Source organism: Syngnathus acus, chromosome 22 (assembly GCF_901709675.1).
Source record: "Syngnathus acus chromosome 22, fSynAcu1.2, whole genome shotgun sequence".
Taxonomy (NCBI): domain Eukaryota; kingdom Metazoa; phylum Chordata; class Actinopteri; order Syngnathiformes; family Syngnathidae; genus Syngnathus; species Syngnathus acus.
The window spans coordinates 4,633,242-4,647,592 of NC_051106.1; the positions used below are offsets into that span (position 1 = coordinate 4,633,242).

The 14,351-nt window shown below is 41.0% G+C and overlaps 1 protein-coding gene across 2 annotated transcripts; it reads right to left on the bottom strand.

The window, feature by feature from the left end:
* Positions 1–1,281: 1,281 nt before the first annotated feature.
* Positions 1,282–12,323, bottom strand: slc35f4 (solute carrier family 35 member F4). Of its 2 annotated transcripts, none has more exons than XM_037240983.1 (7): positions 11,906–12,323; positions 4,388–4,688; positions 4,105–4,324; positions 3,905–4,030; positions 3,649–3,841; positions 3,412–3,501; positions 1,282–3,111 (listed from the first exon to the last, which is right to left on the bottom strand). In XM_037240983.1, exons 1-7 carry the CDS (start codon positions 12,147–12,149, stop codon positions 2,870–2,872), a joined length of 1,416 nt encoding a protein of 471 aa, XP_037096878.1. In that variant the 5' UTR covers positions 12,150–12,323; the 3' UTR covers positions 1,282–2,869. The 2 variants fall into 2 exon arrangements, with proteins under 2 accessions (XP_037096878.1, XP_037096879.1); XM_037240984.1 differs by lacking the exon at positions 11,906–12,323 and adding an exon at positions 6,179–6,687.
* Between the last annotated feature and the right edge of the window lie 2,028 nt (positions 12,324–14,351).

The window sequence follows — 14,351 nt, forward strand, 5'->3', positions numbered from 1 at the left end:
CAAGCTAGCTACTTGCATTAAGTGTCATGCATAAGCAGCCAATGAAGGGTTAAATCAGAAGCAGTTGTGCTCCACTGCTACACAGCATCCAGACTCCTCTGAGTGCCCCCATTGTCTGCTGTTGGCCTCTTGTGCCCCTTGCTGGTCCAACTGCTGCATTCTCACGTGGATTTCCACTCATAAGGCTGACCATGACCAATCCTCTTGTCAATTGGAAGCAATTGCTCACACGGCATCCTTCACCTTCTTTTTAAGTGTCCGCGACGAGCGGCGGGCAAGGAGACCTCTCGGCTCTTCTCCTCCATCGTGATTTGGCTTTGAGGCCCAGTGTGTATGGCCAGCCAGCTGGAAAAGAAGTTTTTTTTTTTTTTTAATCCTCAATATAAGGCCAGACTGACTCTTCTTGTTGGTGAATTTGCATTGTTAGAGGATTGGCTTATTTTAATGTGTTGCTTGCTCCAGTGACTGTCCATACTTTCTGAGACTTCACTTTGCATGTTACCCCATTTAATTCACATAAATGTTCTGCATGCACACTATGAGTGACATGGTAGAAGTCATTGTAATTGTTCCAAAAGCTATTTTATCAAACATGGGGAGTACGTATAGTGCTGTGTTTCAGCACAATAAGGCCATCTAGTGGTATTTTCTAGGTCAACCCAATTAGTTTTATGTACTCAAAATACTGTACTGTACAACCATAGCAGATTGCTCCTACTTTTTATTTGGTTTACTTCGGAGAGCCTATTATGCGATGTGGTCGCATTTCTGAGCCTATTTAAGTTTAATACAAAAAATACTGTAATAATTTCCCAGGTAAATTATAGTTAATAAATATCTGCTCATTTTCAGCTGTACATTTTGTTCGCCTACAGAGGGCGCTATAAACCCAACAATTAAACTGACTAGTGCTATCATAATGACCTTACTTTAGGCTCCAGCCTAATCTTGATTGATTACATGTTGTTGTCATTTTCGTTTTGCAAACACTAAGAACCAAACCCAAGATAATTATTGCATCAATTACCTCATAAGAAGTGTATAATTAATATCAATGTGAGTGCATTAGCCTTAAAAAGTTCGAGAGTGCTATAAATTAGTCCATATCTGTCTCTACTTTGTTTGTGTGTTGTTCATGGTGTGTAGTGCAACTCAAGATCGAAATGGATTATTTGTGTAGTGGATGCATGACAGCAGGCTCACTCATCTGCTAACTGATTCATTTCATTGTGTGCCCCATTTGTGAACCAACATTGTAAAAGGAAGAAGATGAATGCTCTCTTAGCTTTGTCTGGCATCATGTTTGAAAAGAGCACTTGAGTATCATAGCAACAAAAACAAAGAAATCAAAAACAAATAAGTCTGTGTACCGGTCTCAGCCATGCGTTTGTTCTTCACTTTCTTATTGTGATGATGTTTCTATAGAAACTCTCCCCAGAGATTTATTTCACGGTAAACGCTCGAGAGAGCTTGATGTTTTCGGCAGACCTTACTGGGTGGAAAGAGAACTTATTTGACATTATTTTTGGCTTAAAAAAAACAACAACTTTTCAATTCCTTGCTCAATGCAATTACAATCGGATAACATTAGGCCTGTATTATTCCGTCTCGTTGATTTGGAATTGTTTAAATGTCACCTTAGTAAATCCATAGCAGCAATGTAATGTAGACGTGCGTGTGTGCATGCGTGTGACATGCCAATCATTTCTGCTCTGCAGTTTAATACTCCCCCTAGGCTTTTTTTTCTATTTCTCGGTAGCATGCGCTATTGTTTGTGCAAGGTGATAAAATGCAGTGCAGTGCACTCAGCTCTATTTCCACTGTTTGTATTCCAAATAATATTAATAATTAATTTTTCTTACTCTGTACAATGTACATCAATGCTCTGGTCCAGCTCTTTCTTGCCCTATTTAGTCTACATGAATGCAAAATAATTCTCGAAATTATTTCTAAAGCTTCATTCAACAGTCATTACTCGAAATAGCTGGTGTTTTTTAAAAGAAAAAAAAGCAATATATTCAGTCAAAAAAAATATCGGTCTGAATCTTCACTGTCCTCACATCTGAGTTTCTCGGAGAGACATCCTGCTCACTCTGACATGAAGCTTTAGCCTGAGCAAATGAATATTTAAATTAGTTCCAGACTGTTAAAAAATGCATATGGTTTTAAGAATCTTCATGTAATATTTGTAGATTGCGCTCATTTATTTGTCCTGCCCTATTTATACTGGGTTTTCTTTGTAACACAGAAATAATGCATTTATATTCCCAAAAGACACTCAATGGATGATGATTGTCTTAAGACATTTTGGTAAACCGTGGCACTCAGGGTATCAAACTTTCAAATACTTATATATAAGTACTTATAATAATAATACTTATAATAAACAAGTGGCTGATTTGAGGTGTGATTCCGTTATATGACAGTAAATGAGTGTGAGCACTTTTTTATCATTATGAAAAACAACAGAAAATACATGTACATCAAGAATTGGATAATTGCTAGTCCTTTTTTATATATAATGCATGTCAGTAATATTTGAAATAAATAGTATGTGTCATTTCCTTTCTAAATAAATAAATATAAATACATATAGGTCTGGCCAGACTGTCCCTGCCATGATTTATATTCACAGAATATATTCTGCAGAGCAGAGCAGGGCAGAGGTCAGTCAACGGGTGAGGGATTGAGTGTGGCAGGTTTATCGAGAAAGTAAACGCTTTCCACCGTTAGTGAGCCAGGCGTGCCTGATGCACCCTTGACAAAGAAACTTGATATTATATTAAATCCTGCAGACTGTTTTAATCAAATGTCTTCCCTCTTTAGGTGGGCAGTGGAGGAAAGCAGCTCCTGGTGGAGTCTCGCAATATTATGCTAAGGGAAGGGAGACGGCGCCATTAGCTCGACTGCGGCTTCTGGTGTGCATGCTGGACTCTGTGAGTTCCTCGCCGTGATCCTCCGACTTTTTATCTGCAATGGTGGCCAGGAGGCGCAACGTGGCCGAGTCCCACTCTTCAGGAAGCAGCAAGAGCAAGAAGCCCAGGCAGATGATGCACGTGGCCGCGAGGCGGACCATGCTGAAGATCACCGCGTGTTTAAGGATATCTACAGCTGCAGTAAAGAAACAAAAAGGACCAGCAGGGTAAGCAAACAAAAAGAGATTAATTAGAAAAGTGACTGTGGTGGGTTGAATAGGCGGATGAGTGAAGAAAATGCGGATTATCATTAGGAAAAGTGATCCACCTGATCCGCTCGGTATTTGTGCTCTGCAGCCATGGCACTTTACTGTCCTACCAAAATCTAGTCCACTAAATCTAACAACAGGTATTTACTGTTGCCGTAAAACATGAATTATATGGATAATAGAATGTAAACCAAAAGTAATATTTGAACTGCATAAAGAAACTTTACCTGCATTTCCCGGGACACTGAGGAGCGTCCCTATGGAGATGAGAATGGGGTACGTTAGGACAACACCGACGTGAACCAGAATGTTGAATACTGGAAAGGACACAGTAGTATTCATTTGGAAGGTGATTCAATGCTGGGCCAAATATTACCAAAAATAATTGCTTTGGACAGTGAGGACAACTCCATGAAGCTTCAAGCATGGATGTAAACAAAAGCAGTGGTGTGTCATTGTCTCACCTAGCCACAGTCCTGCCAGGCCACACATGTATCCCCAAGGCAGTGAAGAGAGGGAGCCCCATTGCTCTACTTTGGTCAAATAGAGGATGAGGGGCACACAGGAGATGAAGATAAGGTTGAAGAAACCCATGGTAGAAAGGAAATGAGCCACTTCGCCGAGGCTGGCACTTCCCAGGAACATCTTGAATAGCACCTGGATGGTGAGAAGACAACACGGTGGACCAGTTGGACCCATTGCTACCTTAGGTGGTCTCACCTTATAAAGAGCTGAAGTTGAGGCTGAGCCCACAGCTAGCGCCACACCCACGAAGGAGTCGCCATGGAAACCGTCAGCATACGCCATCATGACGATTCCTGTGATGGCCATGATGGCAGCAACAATCTAAACAAAGGGTCCATTAATGAAATGGGAGACCACCTCCTTCTATCTTCATCTCTACTTCAAAATGTACATACCCGGACACCCATGAAGCGATCCTTGAGGACGATCCAGGACAAGAGAAAGACAAAAGCCTTGTGGCAGCAGTAAAGGGCGGAGACATCAGTAGCGGTCAACTTCTTCAAGGCCAAAAGGTACAAGTAGTTTGTCAGCGTCGACAAGATGGAGAAAGGTGCCGTCCTCTTTACAAAAAGCTTCAGAGTCATTCCTTCTTCGCCAAACAGCTTGCTGCACTCTCTAACAAAAGACACCATATATCTTAATATTATCTTCACAGGATATGAAGTATGGATGGATTACCTGAATTTTTGAATGGGTGTCTGCTTCTCCCTTGTGGTCACCACATGTCCAGAGTAATAAATAGGAAAGAAGAGGATATTCCAGTTGCTGCTGAACCAGGATATGAAGAAAGGACAGGAGAATGACTGGAAGGTCAGCTTGACCACCTGAGTGGTACCCACCCAGGAGGAGGAGATGCACAGCACCATCAGTAAGCCACCAAACACCTTCAGCACTGTGCTGGTACATGTCTGGTACGATTGGCTCTCCGCACTTGTCTCACTGCCGGGCGTCTCGGCGTGAGACTCCAAACCATCCTCTCCTAAGGAAAAGATAAAAAAATTTGTTATGTTGTGGTACGTTATAATAATCATAACACTAGTTAGAAATCTGATTAATGTCATTTGTGTCAAAAAAAAAAAAAAATGCAGTCATTAATGTCCACCCCCCCCAAAAAAAAAAAAAGTTCAGGTACATTCTTTAACTTTCAGCATACAGTGATCAATTTTCACCAGAGCAGGAAATCAAAGATGACTCGCCTGCTGCCCAAGCTCTCTCTGCTAGCTCAGCATGTGGCACATGCCTGCAAGTATCTCATTATTGCATCAATGGATTTTTTTTTTTTAAATCGATATAAAGTCAAGGAGTACGGTAAAGCCACCCACGAGCTGAATGAAAATGGATTGCTAGTAAATGATGCTTTGTTTGCTCGTGTCTATAAAGGCAACTCATAATTATGCTATAATAGTAAAAAGGAAATGAACGATTAAATATTTTATTATCCATCACTATCACCAAACCAGATTCACTAAGACTGAAATACAATTAGTAAAAGTCAATTAATATGGACTTTTACAATGGCGTGCTGTCATTCAGCAAGAATACAACAGCTTCCATTCTTGTCTGCTTCATTTCATCCTCCAAACATAATGTGTTTGTCATTACAGAAAAAAAACCTTTTGCTTCTGTCCTAAGGTATAAAAGCCACTACAGGCTGATCTGCGGCCAAAATGCGATGATATTAAAACTCCACTATTCCCTTGTCCCGGAAAGCAGCTCTCATGGCCAACATTGTCTCTCATATGAGGCTGTGTTATTGCTCCTGCTTCCGAGTTGCAACGATGGTGGATGCAGCATGGAAAAGTGAGATTTTAAAATAAGTCAACAAATTGGGGTCAACCATTTTTGCACTGCAGTCCAATGATGGCCAAAAAAATGTCAATCAAACCAAACAGCTCCAAAGTGCCGCATAGAACAGGGTCATTCATTACTGGCTTGTTTTTAATGGAGCTCATCCACCCAGTGTGGCGCACTCTGCTACTCCAACCCAACATTTCAATTTGTTGTGCATTTTATTGCGACATTGATAGATGGACTCCCGCTGGAGCTCATGTCAGAGCACAGTACAGCCTTGATAAGTCGTCTTAAGGAGAAGCGGGATGCTGATGATGCTTACGGAAAGGCGATTAAGGTATCTTATTTCAATCTCTAAAAACAAAGGTAAGCTATACAAATTAGAAAATGGATTTGCAAGATGTTCTTAGGGATCAGCGTGCCTGAAAGGACAAGTGAGCAGAACTTGCTGATGTGTTTTTTTTTTCCCCCTGATTCAAGCTGGCTATCTATCTGCATGCAGCACGTCTCCCTCCGAAGATACAAAGGTGTGTAGTTCTGCTTCCCATGCACAACTTGAACTCATCATCCTGACATGTAGTACATTCTTCACCATGTGCTTAAAGACACAAGATCTTTTTTTTTTTGGCTTGCAATTTACATAGCCTACATGTAAAAGTAGAGTCAACTTGGAGTTACCTTCAGAAATGGGGCAGGTCAGGACCTGAGTGCTGTAGGAGCTGAGAGGAGCTACTCGGGCTGAGTGCTTCTTCATCCTCCACTGGGGGCCTCAACACACTGTCCTTCCCTGGGAAGTACGTGTGTGAACGTGTGTGCACTCTCAGAAGCTCTTCCTCCTGGCTCCGTGCATCCTTAGTCCTCCCTTTTCTTCACCTTCCTCTTCACACTCTTCACTTATCCCCCCCACCCAGCCCCACGACTCTTCCCGGATCTGTCAACTCTTCTCCTCAGCACTCCAGTTTGGCCCAGCTCACTCTCTGCAGACTTCCTCTCCTCCTCTTTCTGTCTGGATTGTAGTGATACAGCTGACTGGCGGAACTATTGTTGCAATGTCATGCCGTGATCCAGCGCTGTCACTGTCTCCGAGGAAGATTGAGCTTCAAGTGTGTGGCATGGCGCAATCACTAGCCTCATTTCACTCCATCCTCGCCACCCCCACTTGGTTTGTCTCTGTTCAACTCGCTTTAGCCCTCCCTCCTCTTTTGCGCCACAAATCAGCAGCTTTGTTTGGATGGTAACCAAGCAGCCCGGGCTGATTATGCTGCGCTTGCTCCTCTCCTCTAGTGGTCCCCCATCCTCTTTCTGAGTGAGGAGACTTCTCGCTGCAGTCTCTCCGTATCTTTTGCTCTAGTCATGTTAGCAGAATATCATCTGAGCTGTACAAATTTGTGGTCACTTTAAATGGTGCCAGTTATGACTACTTTTTAACATTTTTTTTTTTTCCCATCAGTTATGAGAGGATTTTTTAATTATTTCAGCTGTTAATTTTATATTTTGCTATAATTAAAAAAAAAAAAACAATTTCACTATAGGTTTGTTCTTATTTCTAATATTACAAAAAACTGTTTTAATTTCAGGACAACTACAGTTTAGCCCGGGCATCAACATGCTGTTGACATGTCATACAAATCTCAGCCAGCCAAAATTCACATTCTGCACCAGAGTGTGCAGCATTTTTTTTTTGTGTGCTGTGTCTGAGCTTATAAAATAGAACAAGTCACTCTTTTGAATCTTACAGATGAGGGCCATATATCAACACCAAGGTGACTTTTACTTGTTTGAAGCCATATTTCAAAAACGGATGTAATAATTTTATGGAAGGTCAGCACGGTGAACATTTATTGTATCACATAAACCCAACCATAAAATCGACAAAATCGACTCTATACCCGCATCCATTAGATTGAATAAATGTGTCATCCAAGTTCCGCTGAAGCTCTAACATTTGCTCTGGTGTAAGCGGAAGGTAGGAGGATGGATCTCATGAGAGGAGGGTCACTTAAAAATAGACTTGCTGATGAGTGGAGACAAAAGCTAGACAGAGAGGGACGGCAAAAGAAGCATCCAGTCAGCAAAGCCCAGGATGCTAATCGCTATCTGATTAAGAGGGATGTCTCCAGAACAGGCACTGCCACTGTCACTCCAAAGGGACGAGTAAAATACCAGTGATTGCTCCAAAAAATCTCGTTTTGTAGCATGAATATATTTATAGCTGACTAATTAAAATGCATTTAGTGTTTTATATCATGATGGCACGTATTGTCATCATTTAGTGGTGTAGAATGAAGCCTGAAATGCACCCATTGTTGAATTAATAAATCTCCATCTATTGTAACCACCAAAACTACCAAATGGACATACCGCCGATCAAAGCAACACATAATAAAGCATCTCCCCTCTTAGCCCCCCATAGCAACAGCTGCAGCCCCGTCTACTGATGCAAAAAATCCTTTTATTAGGCCCCTTTTGTCATTTAGATTTGCAAACACTTCTCACTCATATGAGGCTTTTTTTTTTAGCCTGTCTGTCTCTAAATATCTCAAGGAGGAAAATGAAGAATGATAAAATGGACTGCTAGTAATTGCTGATTGAACCGTCAAGACGATCCTCTACTGCTAGAGTAGTCTGTCCTCACTTTGCCCTCCAAGTACTTGAGTTGGAAATATGGAGGATGACGGCATCTAGTGGTGAATAGGAAAATAGCAGATTTCAAGTCCATTGACTCCAGTCCATGAAACCATTTTGGCTCCAAAGTGGCAACCCAAATTTTTGGAAAGGAGGTTCAGTTTAGAAACATCCATCCATTTTCTGTACCGCTGTATCCCCACGGGGGTCGCGGGCTTGCTGGAGCCTATCCCAGCTGTCATCGGGCAGTAGGCGGGGGACACCCTGAACCGGTTGCCAGCCAATCGCAGGGCACACAGAGACGAACAACCATCCGCACACGCACTCACACCTAGGGGCAATTTCGAGCGCTCAATCAGCCTACCAAGCATGTGTTTGGGGATGTGGGAGGAAACCGGAAGGCCCGGAGAAAACCCACGCGGACACGGGGAGAACATGCAAACTCCACACAGGGAGGGCCGGAGGTGGAATCAAACCCGCACCCTCCGTACTGTGAGGCGGACGTGCTAGCCAGTGCGCCACCGAGCCGCCCAGTTTAGAAACACAATTGAAAATACTACAAATGTATACATTTTCCATTTAATCAAATATGAAGGAAGATTATTTCTGTTTTTGACATGCTCTCTAAATCTGTGCACAAATCAACTGTCCTTGTGTGAATGAATATTAAAAATTGCTCCTAGCTTTGTACATGCTGCATCAAATAATCCGTAAATATAAACTCTTAATTTTATTAGAAGGCATTGAAGGTCAATTTTTTTTATTGATGCCGTGTACTCATTGAGTCTGCAAGGGCACTTAAAGACAGCTCACAATACTCAGGTCTGCTCGTAACCATGCTAAACTTGCCTCTATTGTACCATAATATAAATCTAATATCAGTACTTTTGTTTCAGTGATGTTCAAGCTGTCCGACTATCCAAAATCCCCTGACGAGAAGTACATCAACATCCAAAGGTGAAACATTGCACCCGTTCCATACGGGATGTTTTTGCAGATCCTCAGGAGACTGTGGAGGCTAACAGCACTCCAGGAGTCATTCAGGCAAGGCTTACATCTCGCTCGACACTCTACTTGATATAAATAGCCTTGCAAGAGAAGGCCTGGGAACGGCTGACTTGAAAATAGCTGCATGAATATGCTCAATGTTGAAAGAAGAATGATTTGGTGTTAACATTGTTTATAGATTTGGATGAGAAAAGTCGCCCGAATGATTAATGCTTCCTTTATGCTACTCAACTGCACTTTAAAACACAATGTTTCTCCTTCTAATTTCCCTCTAAGTGCATTAGATGGTCTTGCTGTGAAAGCAGTGATAGGACAATAACATTTCGGAGAAGTACCTGGCATTTATGCTGCGTTAGACTTGTTCAGCCAGTAGGTAGTGTGCATTGCCCCCCTTTTTAATTTTGCCATTTAAACCCAGATACAAAGCAACTTAATTGAATGGTTTTTCAACAGACGCTGAGGAGGCATGCTATTATCGTGTGGAACGGTAGGAGACAAAAAACTATGCTGGGAATAGCACTTTGCCCCCCCTCCTCTTTTTGGAAAGTCAATTCGATTTCCGTGCCTCTTGTGCATATCATGGAGGTCGGGATATTATCTGCTTTCTTGTTGAAAGCACTATTGACTTTGCCTCAAACCTCCATTACGGTATGATGTATTATAGCCAAGACCTTGTCGCGAAATGTAGTACGTGAGCCTCAAAGGCAAATTCTAGCAATACACAGATGGCAAGAAGCAATCATACCAAAGTGCCAAGAGGATCTTTTTTGAAATGGCATGAATTTTATCTATGTGATATTTGTCTATGGGAAGTGATACTCATTTGCACTCAAGAAAATGACTTTCCAAAAATTCATTTTGTACATGATTAATTAATTCAGACTGCTTCTTACCTTCATAAAAAAAAAATTAAAAAAAGATGAATAGGCGGCGTCTGCACAGATGGCATATCTTATCGGAAAATCGGAAATGTTTTTCAAATCAAATCAACCCCTTTGGCTTGCAGACGTCTTTTTACGGGCTGGCAATGGGTGTTATTATGATGCACACCTGCTCCTCAGGCCTGAAATTACAGCACCGCCGACATCCCATCATTCACCTCCCCCTGTTACACAATGCAAATATTACTGCCTGACTAGGCTGTTATTCATACACAATATACTGTGTGTTACTTAAAAGTGACTCACAGGAGGAAATATTTTGACTGGACTTAGATTAAACAATAACTATTGTGATGAATGCACCTCCTGGTGGATTTGGGGTGTTATAACCATTAGAGGTTTCGTACATTTGAGAATCATTCAGTTCTGCTACTTTTGAAACAAGCATGCTTTAATTGTTTTAAATAGTTTTGGGACCAATTAAGAGAATTTGCATGAGCATTTTATACTTTATGCGCAATACATCTACTCCAATAACAATCATATTTCTATTCCTGCATTGCCACACATGATAACTGTCTCATTATTGGAACTGTTTGGGATCAATTGTTTCCAATTTTAAGTTTGGGTTGCTGCTCATTAATCAGACCACTCCCTTGTGGGATCAACCTGGACAGCTAGATATCTCTCCAAATGAGAGTGCATGATTGCATCCATGATTTATCGACAAGAACAGACAGGACACAGTTAATGAGCACGGGGATCATTTCCTTTTCCTTGCCTGCAATCTGAAAATGTATTGTCGTGTTGAGAAGCATTTTAAGAACCCTTAGCGTGAACATTTTCCTGATTTATTTAGCATTTTTGCATTTACTCTGACAAACGGTGTAAATTCTCAATATTGGGAGTGCATGACTTGTAGATGCCTAAATAATGTGGAGTTGAGCTTTTAGTTAACAGTCAGGGCGAGATGTTTGCGAGCTTGCGTGCCAAGTCAATTCATTTGGGGTGAAGCATTTCAGCTTTGGAATCAAGCCTCCTCATACGTAAAAAAAAGGCTACCAGTGGTGGAAGCTAAAAGGCATTGTGCAGTCCTTGCCTGCATACTTGTGATATACCTTTTTAAAATCTTGTTAACTGTCAAAGTCAAGATTTTAAAGATCATTCCTAGAACAAACTACATCATTATATTCACCCACATCCATTCCTGTAGGCTCTTATGCCTGTATCAGCAAAAATCCCCACCAAACAAAAGCATGTGAACAAATCACAAATATGGAATCTGCGTCTTATGTCAAAGTCAAGAGACAGCTAGGAGCATTGTCATGCATCATGGAGACAGAGCCTAGATTGTTATTTGGACACTGAATCGTTTTCAATAAAACATGCATGTCAAAGGAGCCATCAGGGTGACATTGATGATTGATCTGAGCTGCATATGCTGTAGAGTAGAAAACTATAGTAGTATAAAATAATACATGTACAACACTGTAGAGAAAAGTGAATAGAAGTATGTTTTCCTTTCTAATATACTCGAGTAGAGTATCAACATAGTAATTGACATAGTGTAATGAATGAGTACATATTTTTCCATGTATCTCTATGATAATAATATTCTTTAGTACTATATAGTAATATATGGTAAGGTGTCACCAATCTTTGTAATTGTACAGAAACGTCATTTAATTCAATTTCTTTGTCATAGAGATTGATATAGTAAGGAACATAATTTAAATTCTATTATTTAAATAGTATAGGTAAGTGAATGAGGTAAGTTTATTTTTTCTTTCGTCTACAGATGAGTATGGGAAGGCAAATATTTCAAGGACCTATTAATATATATAGCACTATTTTTGTTAGTTAGTTTATTGTTTTGCGTGGTGGCACTTACTTCTGTGACTGGAGTAGCCCGGGTTGTAGCCGTAGTAGCCGGTGATCCTCAAGATGCGGTCCTCAATGTCATGCACCCCGTTGTCCGTCACTTTGGAGCCGCCGTTCACTAAAGGGCCCGTGCGACCCGTGCCCCCGCTCGGCGTCGATTTGCCCGGTAAATCGAGGGTGTTTTTGCCGTCAAGGGGCTCCAGACCGATGCAAGGCTGCTTGCAGCTTTCCACAACAATCTCGGCGCTGGTCATGATCAGTCGGTTGTGCAGGGTTGTAGCGACAATAAGTCAGATGAAGCATCCGTGTGTGGCCCTGAGTCCAAGCCGCATCAACAATTAGCACATTGACATTCCTCCAGTGACGCGCTGCTACGCTCCTGCACGCGCAGCGAGCCAGTCCAAACATGAGTGCGGCAGACACGCGCCGCAAGGGGGCGTGTCACTACAATCACAGTCTTCAATTTGATAAAAATATCTGAAAAAAAAGCTTAGTGATTTTATATCTGCTAAGGATGTACCTTATTGTATATATAATTTATTTAGTACCGTTTATTTGTATTTAACTATTAAGTACAATACATTTGAATGTAATCTTTTAGATTCATTCTCATTTTTTTTTAGCATTTAATTTTTTTAATTTAAGTAGCAGCGCGGTAGCCTACGGGAGATGACCAGTTAAAATCTACATATATGAATGAAGTGTGTGCAAAAAAAAGTTTTTTTTAATCATGCTATACCATATGTTGTTTTGATTGTAGTGTTTCTGTATATGTGGTGCAATAATTCCATTTCTTGTTCACAATTACATATGAATATGTTGAAGAGAAACAAATGTGGGACTTGTTAGTCTCACACATTGCTTCACACCTTTTGAAAAGTAGCATTTTTATTTTCCGTGCTTGCATTTTTAGATGAGACTACTAAAATGTAAAATCTTTCTAAACACATTTATTATTATTATCAAGTATTTTTGCCATGAATTAAGGTTAAAAAAAATACAGAACAATCTTTTTGCCTCAGTTGCCTGCAGGTTTTGGGGTCTGGCGCTCATCTTGACTGGATCCTCCTGCCTTGTAGTAGATGCTGCTCATAAATGTGGGTTCCAAATTCAATAACGCAAGATGCAGGACTAGAGTGTCTTTCCAAGTGCTGCGCTTTTTGTGTGAAATCGATTCCCAGTGTGTCCCCTTTCTGCATTGTTGTGCAGACAGATGCTGAGGTTTATGATGCCCTTGGATGCCAGCAGTGATTTCCCCCCCCCCCCCCCCCTTTCTTGCTTACTGAACCAATCTCCACCTTATGTTCTTTTGTTTCATTTTGTTTGGGCTCCAAAACACTTATCTCGCATATTCAGTCCAGGAACAGCTTTGTGGCCACAACAATTACTCAGAAAGTCCCCCATCTTTTGAAAATGTATCACCGAACACTTTCTTAAAAGCTTTTTTTTTTTTTTGCTGCTGCAGTCCAAGTGAAGTTTTCCTCTGTTGAGTCCTTTTATTGCGCTCCTTTGAAACTGTCTACTTATCAGTGGCTCACTTTCATGTCTTGAGTTATATTTCCTATCAAATGCACAAACATTGAAGTCTGTGCAGCTTTGGCCCACTTTATGGATTTAAGCTTGAGCACGTTCTAAATGCATATTTACTGCGAGGCGTGGAGACAAAAAGTCTCCTTGTCGACTGAAAGAAATCATTGGAGCAATAGCTTAGAAGCTATCATTAAAAAAAATCCATCCTCACGTCCTCTTTAATATCACCTCTAATTGTCCCCCAGCAATGAGTGCAATAAGGCTGACTTCAATCTCACACAACATGATTAACATTCAGGGCATCTTCATATACAAATCCTCTGTGGGTGATGAAAATTTTTTCCCTCTCACCTACCCATTAGAAAAAATGGATCCCGCATCTTATTCCCTGCAGCTCGCGCTTGGTGAGTGCAAATACCCACATCTATTTTTAGATATCGGCTGACATGTTATATGTTGAGCTGTAATGTGATTTAGTGATCAGTCTTGCAATCATTTGCCTAATTGTTGTACCACCCGTGAATGCTTCATGTATTTGCATTCAAGCATCATCATTTGATTAATAGATGCTACAATGTGTCCCATGTGACTTCTCCCACCAGGACCCCCTAGGTCACCTTTAAGATCAATGACTGACCCCCCCACCTAGCCACCTGCAGTATAAATATTCGATGTGTACTAAAGATAACTTGGATGGTGCATCAGTGAGTAAGAACAACGTCTGTCTGGCTTTTAGAAAAGAAAAGAAAAAAAGCCAATTTGCTCTGTCTCGAGTATTACGTGAGTGCTCAGTATAAATTAGAATGCGGTCCTTTGAGACCTTTCTTTGTTGCCATCTGCAAAGAAACAATGATCTGTTCATGAAATCCTTCCTCCTCCTTCTCCTCCTCTCTCCACAAAAACAAACTTGCGGGCAGTTGAGTCAA

Coding starts and splice junctions, on each gene's coding strand:
- slc35f4 (XM_037240983.1), bottom strand. CDS start 12,149: ATGACCAGCGCCGAGATTGTTGTGGAAAGCTGCAAGCAGCCTTGCATC. Junction 4,031..4,104: donor ATCGCTTCATGGGTGTCCGG/GTATGTACATTT, acceptor CCCTTTGTTTAG/ATTGTTGCTGCCATCATGGC. Junction 3,112..3,411: donor CAGTGTCCCGGGAAATGCAG/GTAAAGTTTCTT, acceptor TCTTTACTGCAG/CTGTAGATATCCTTAAACAC.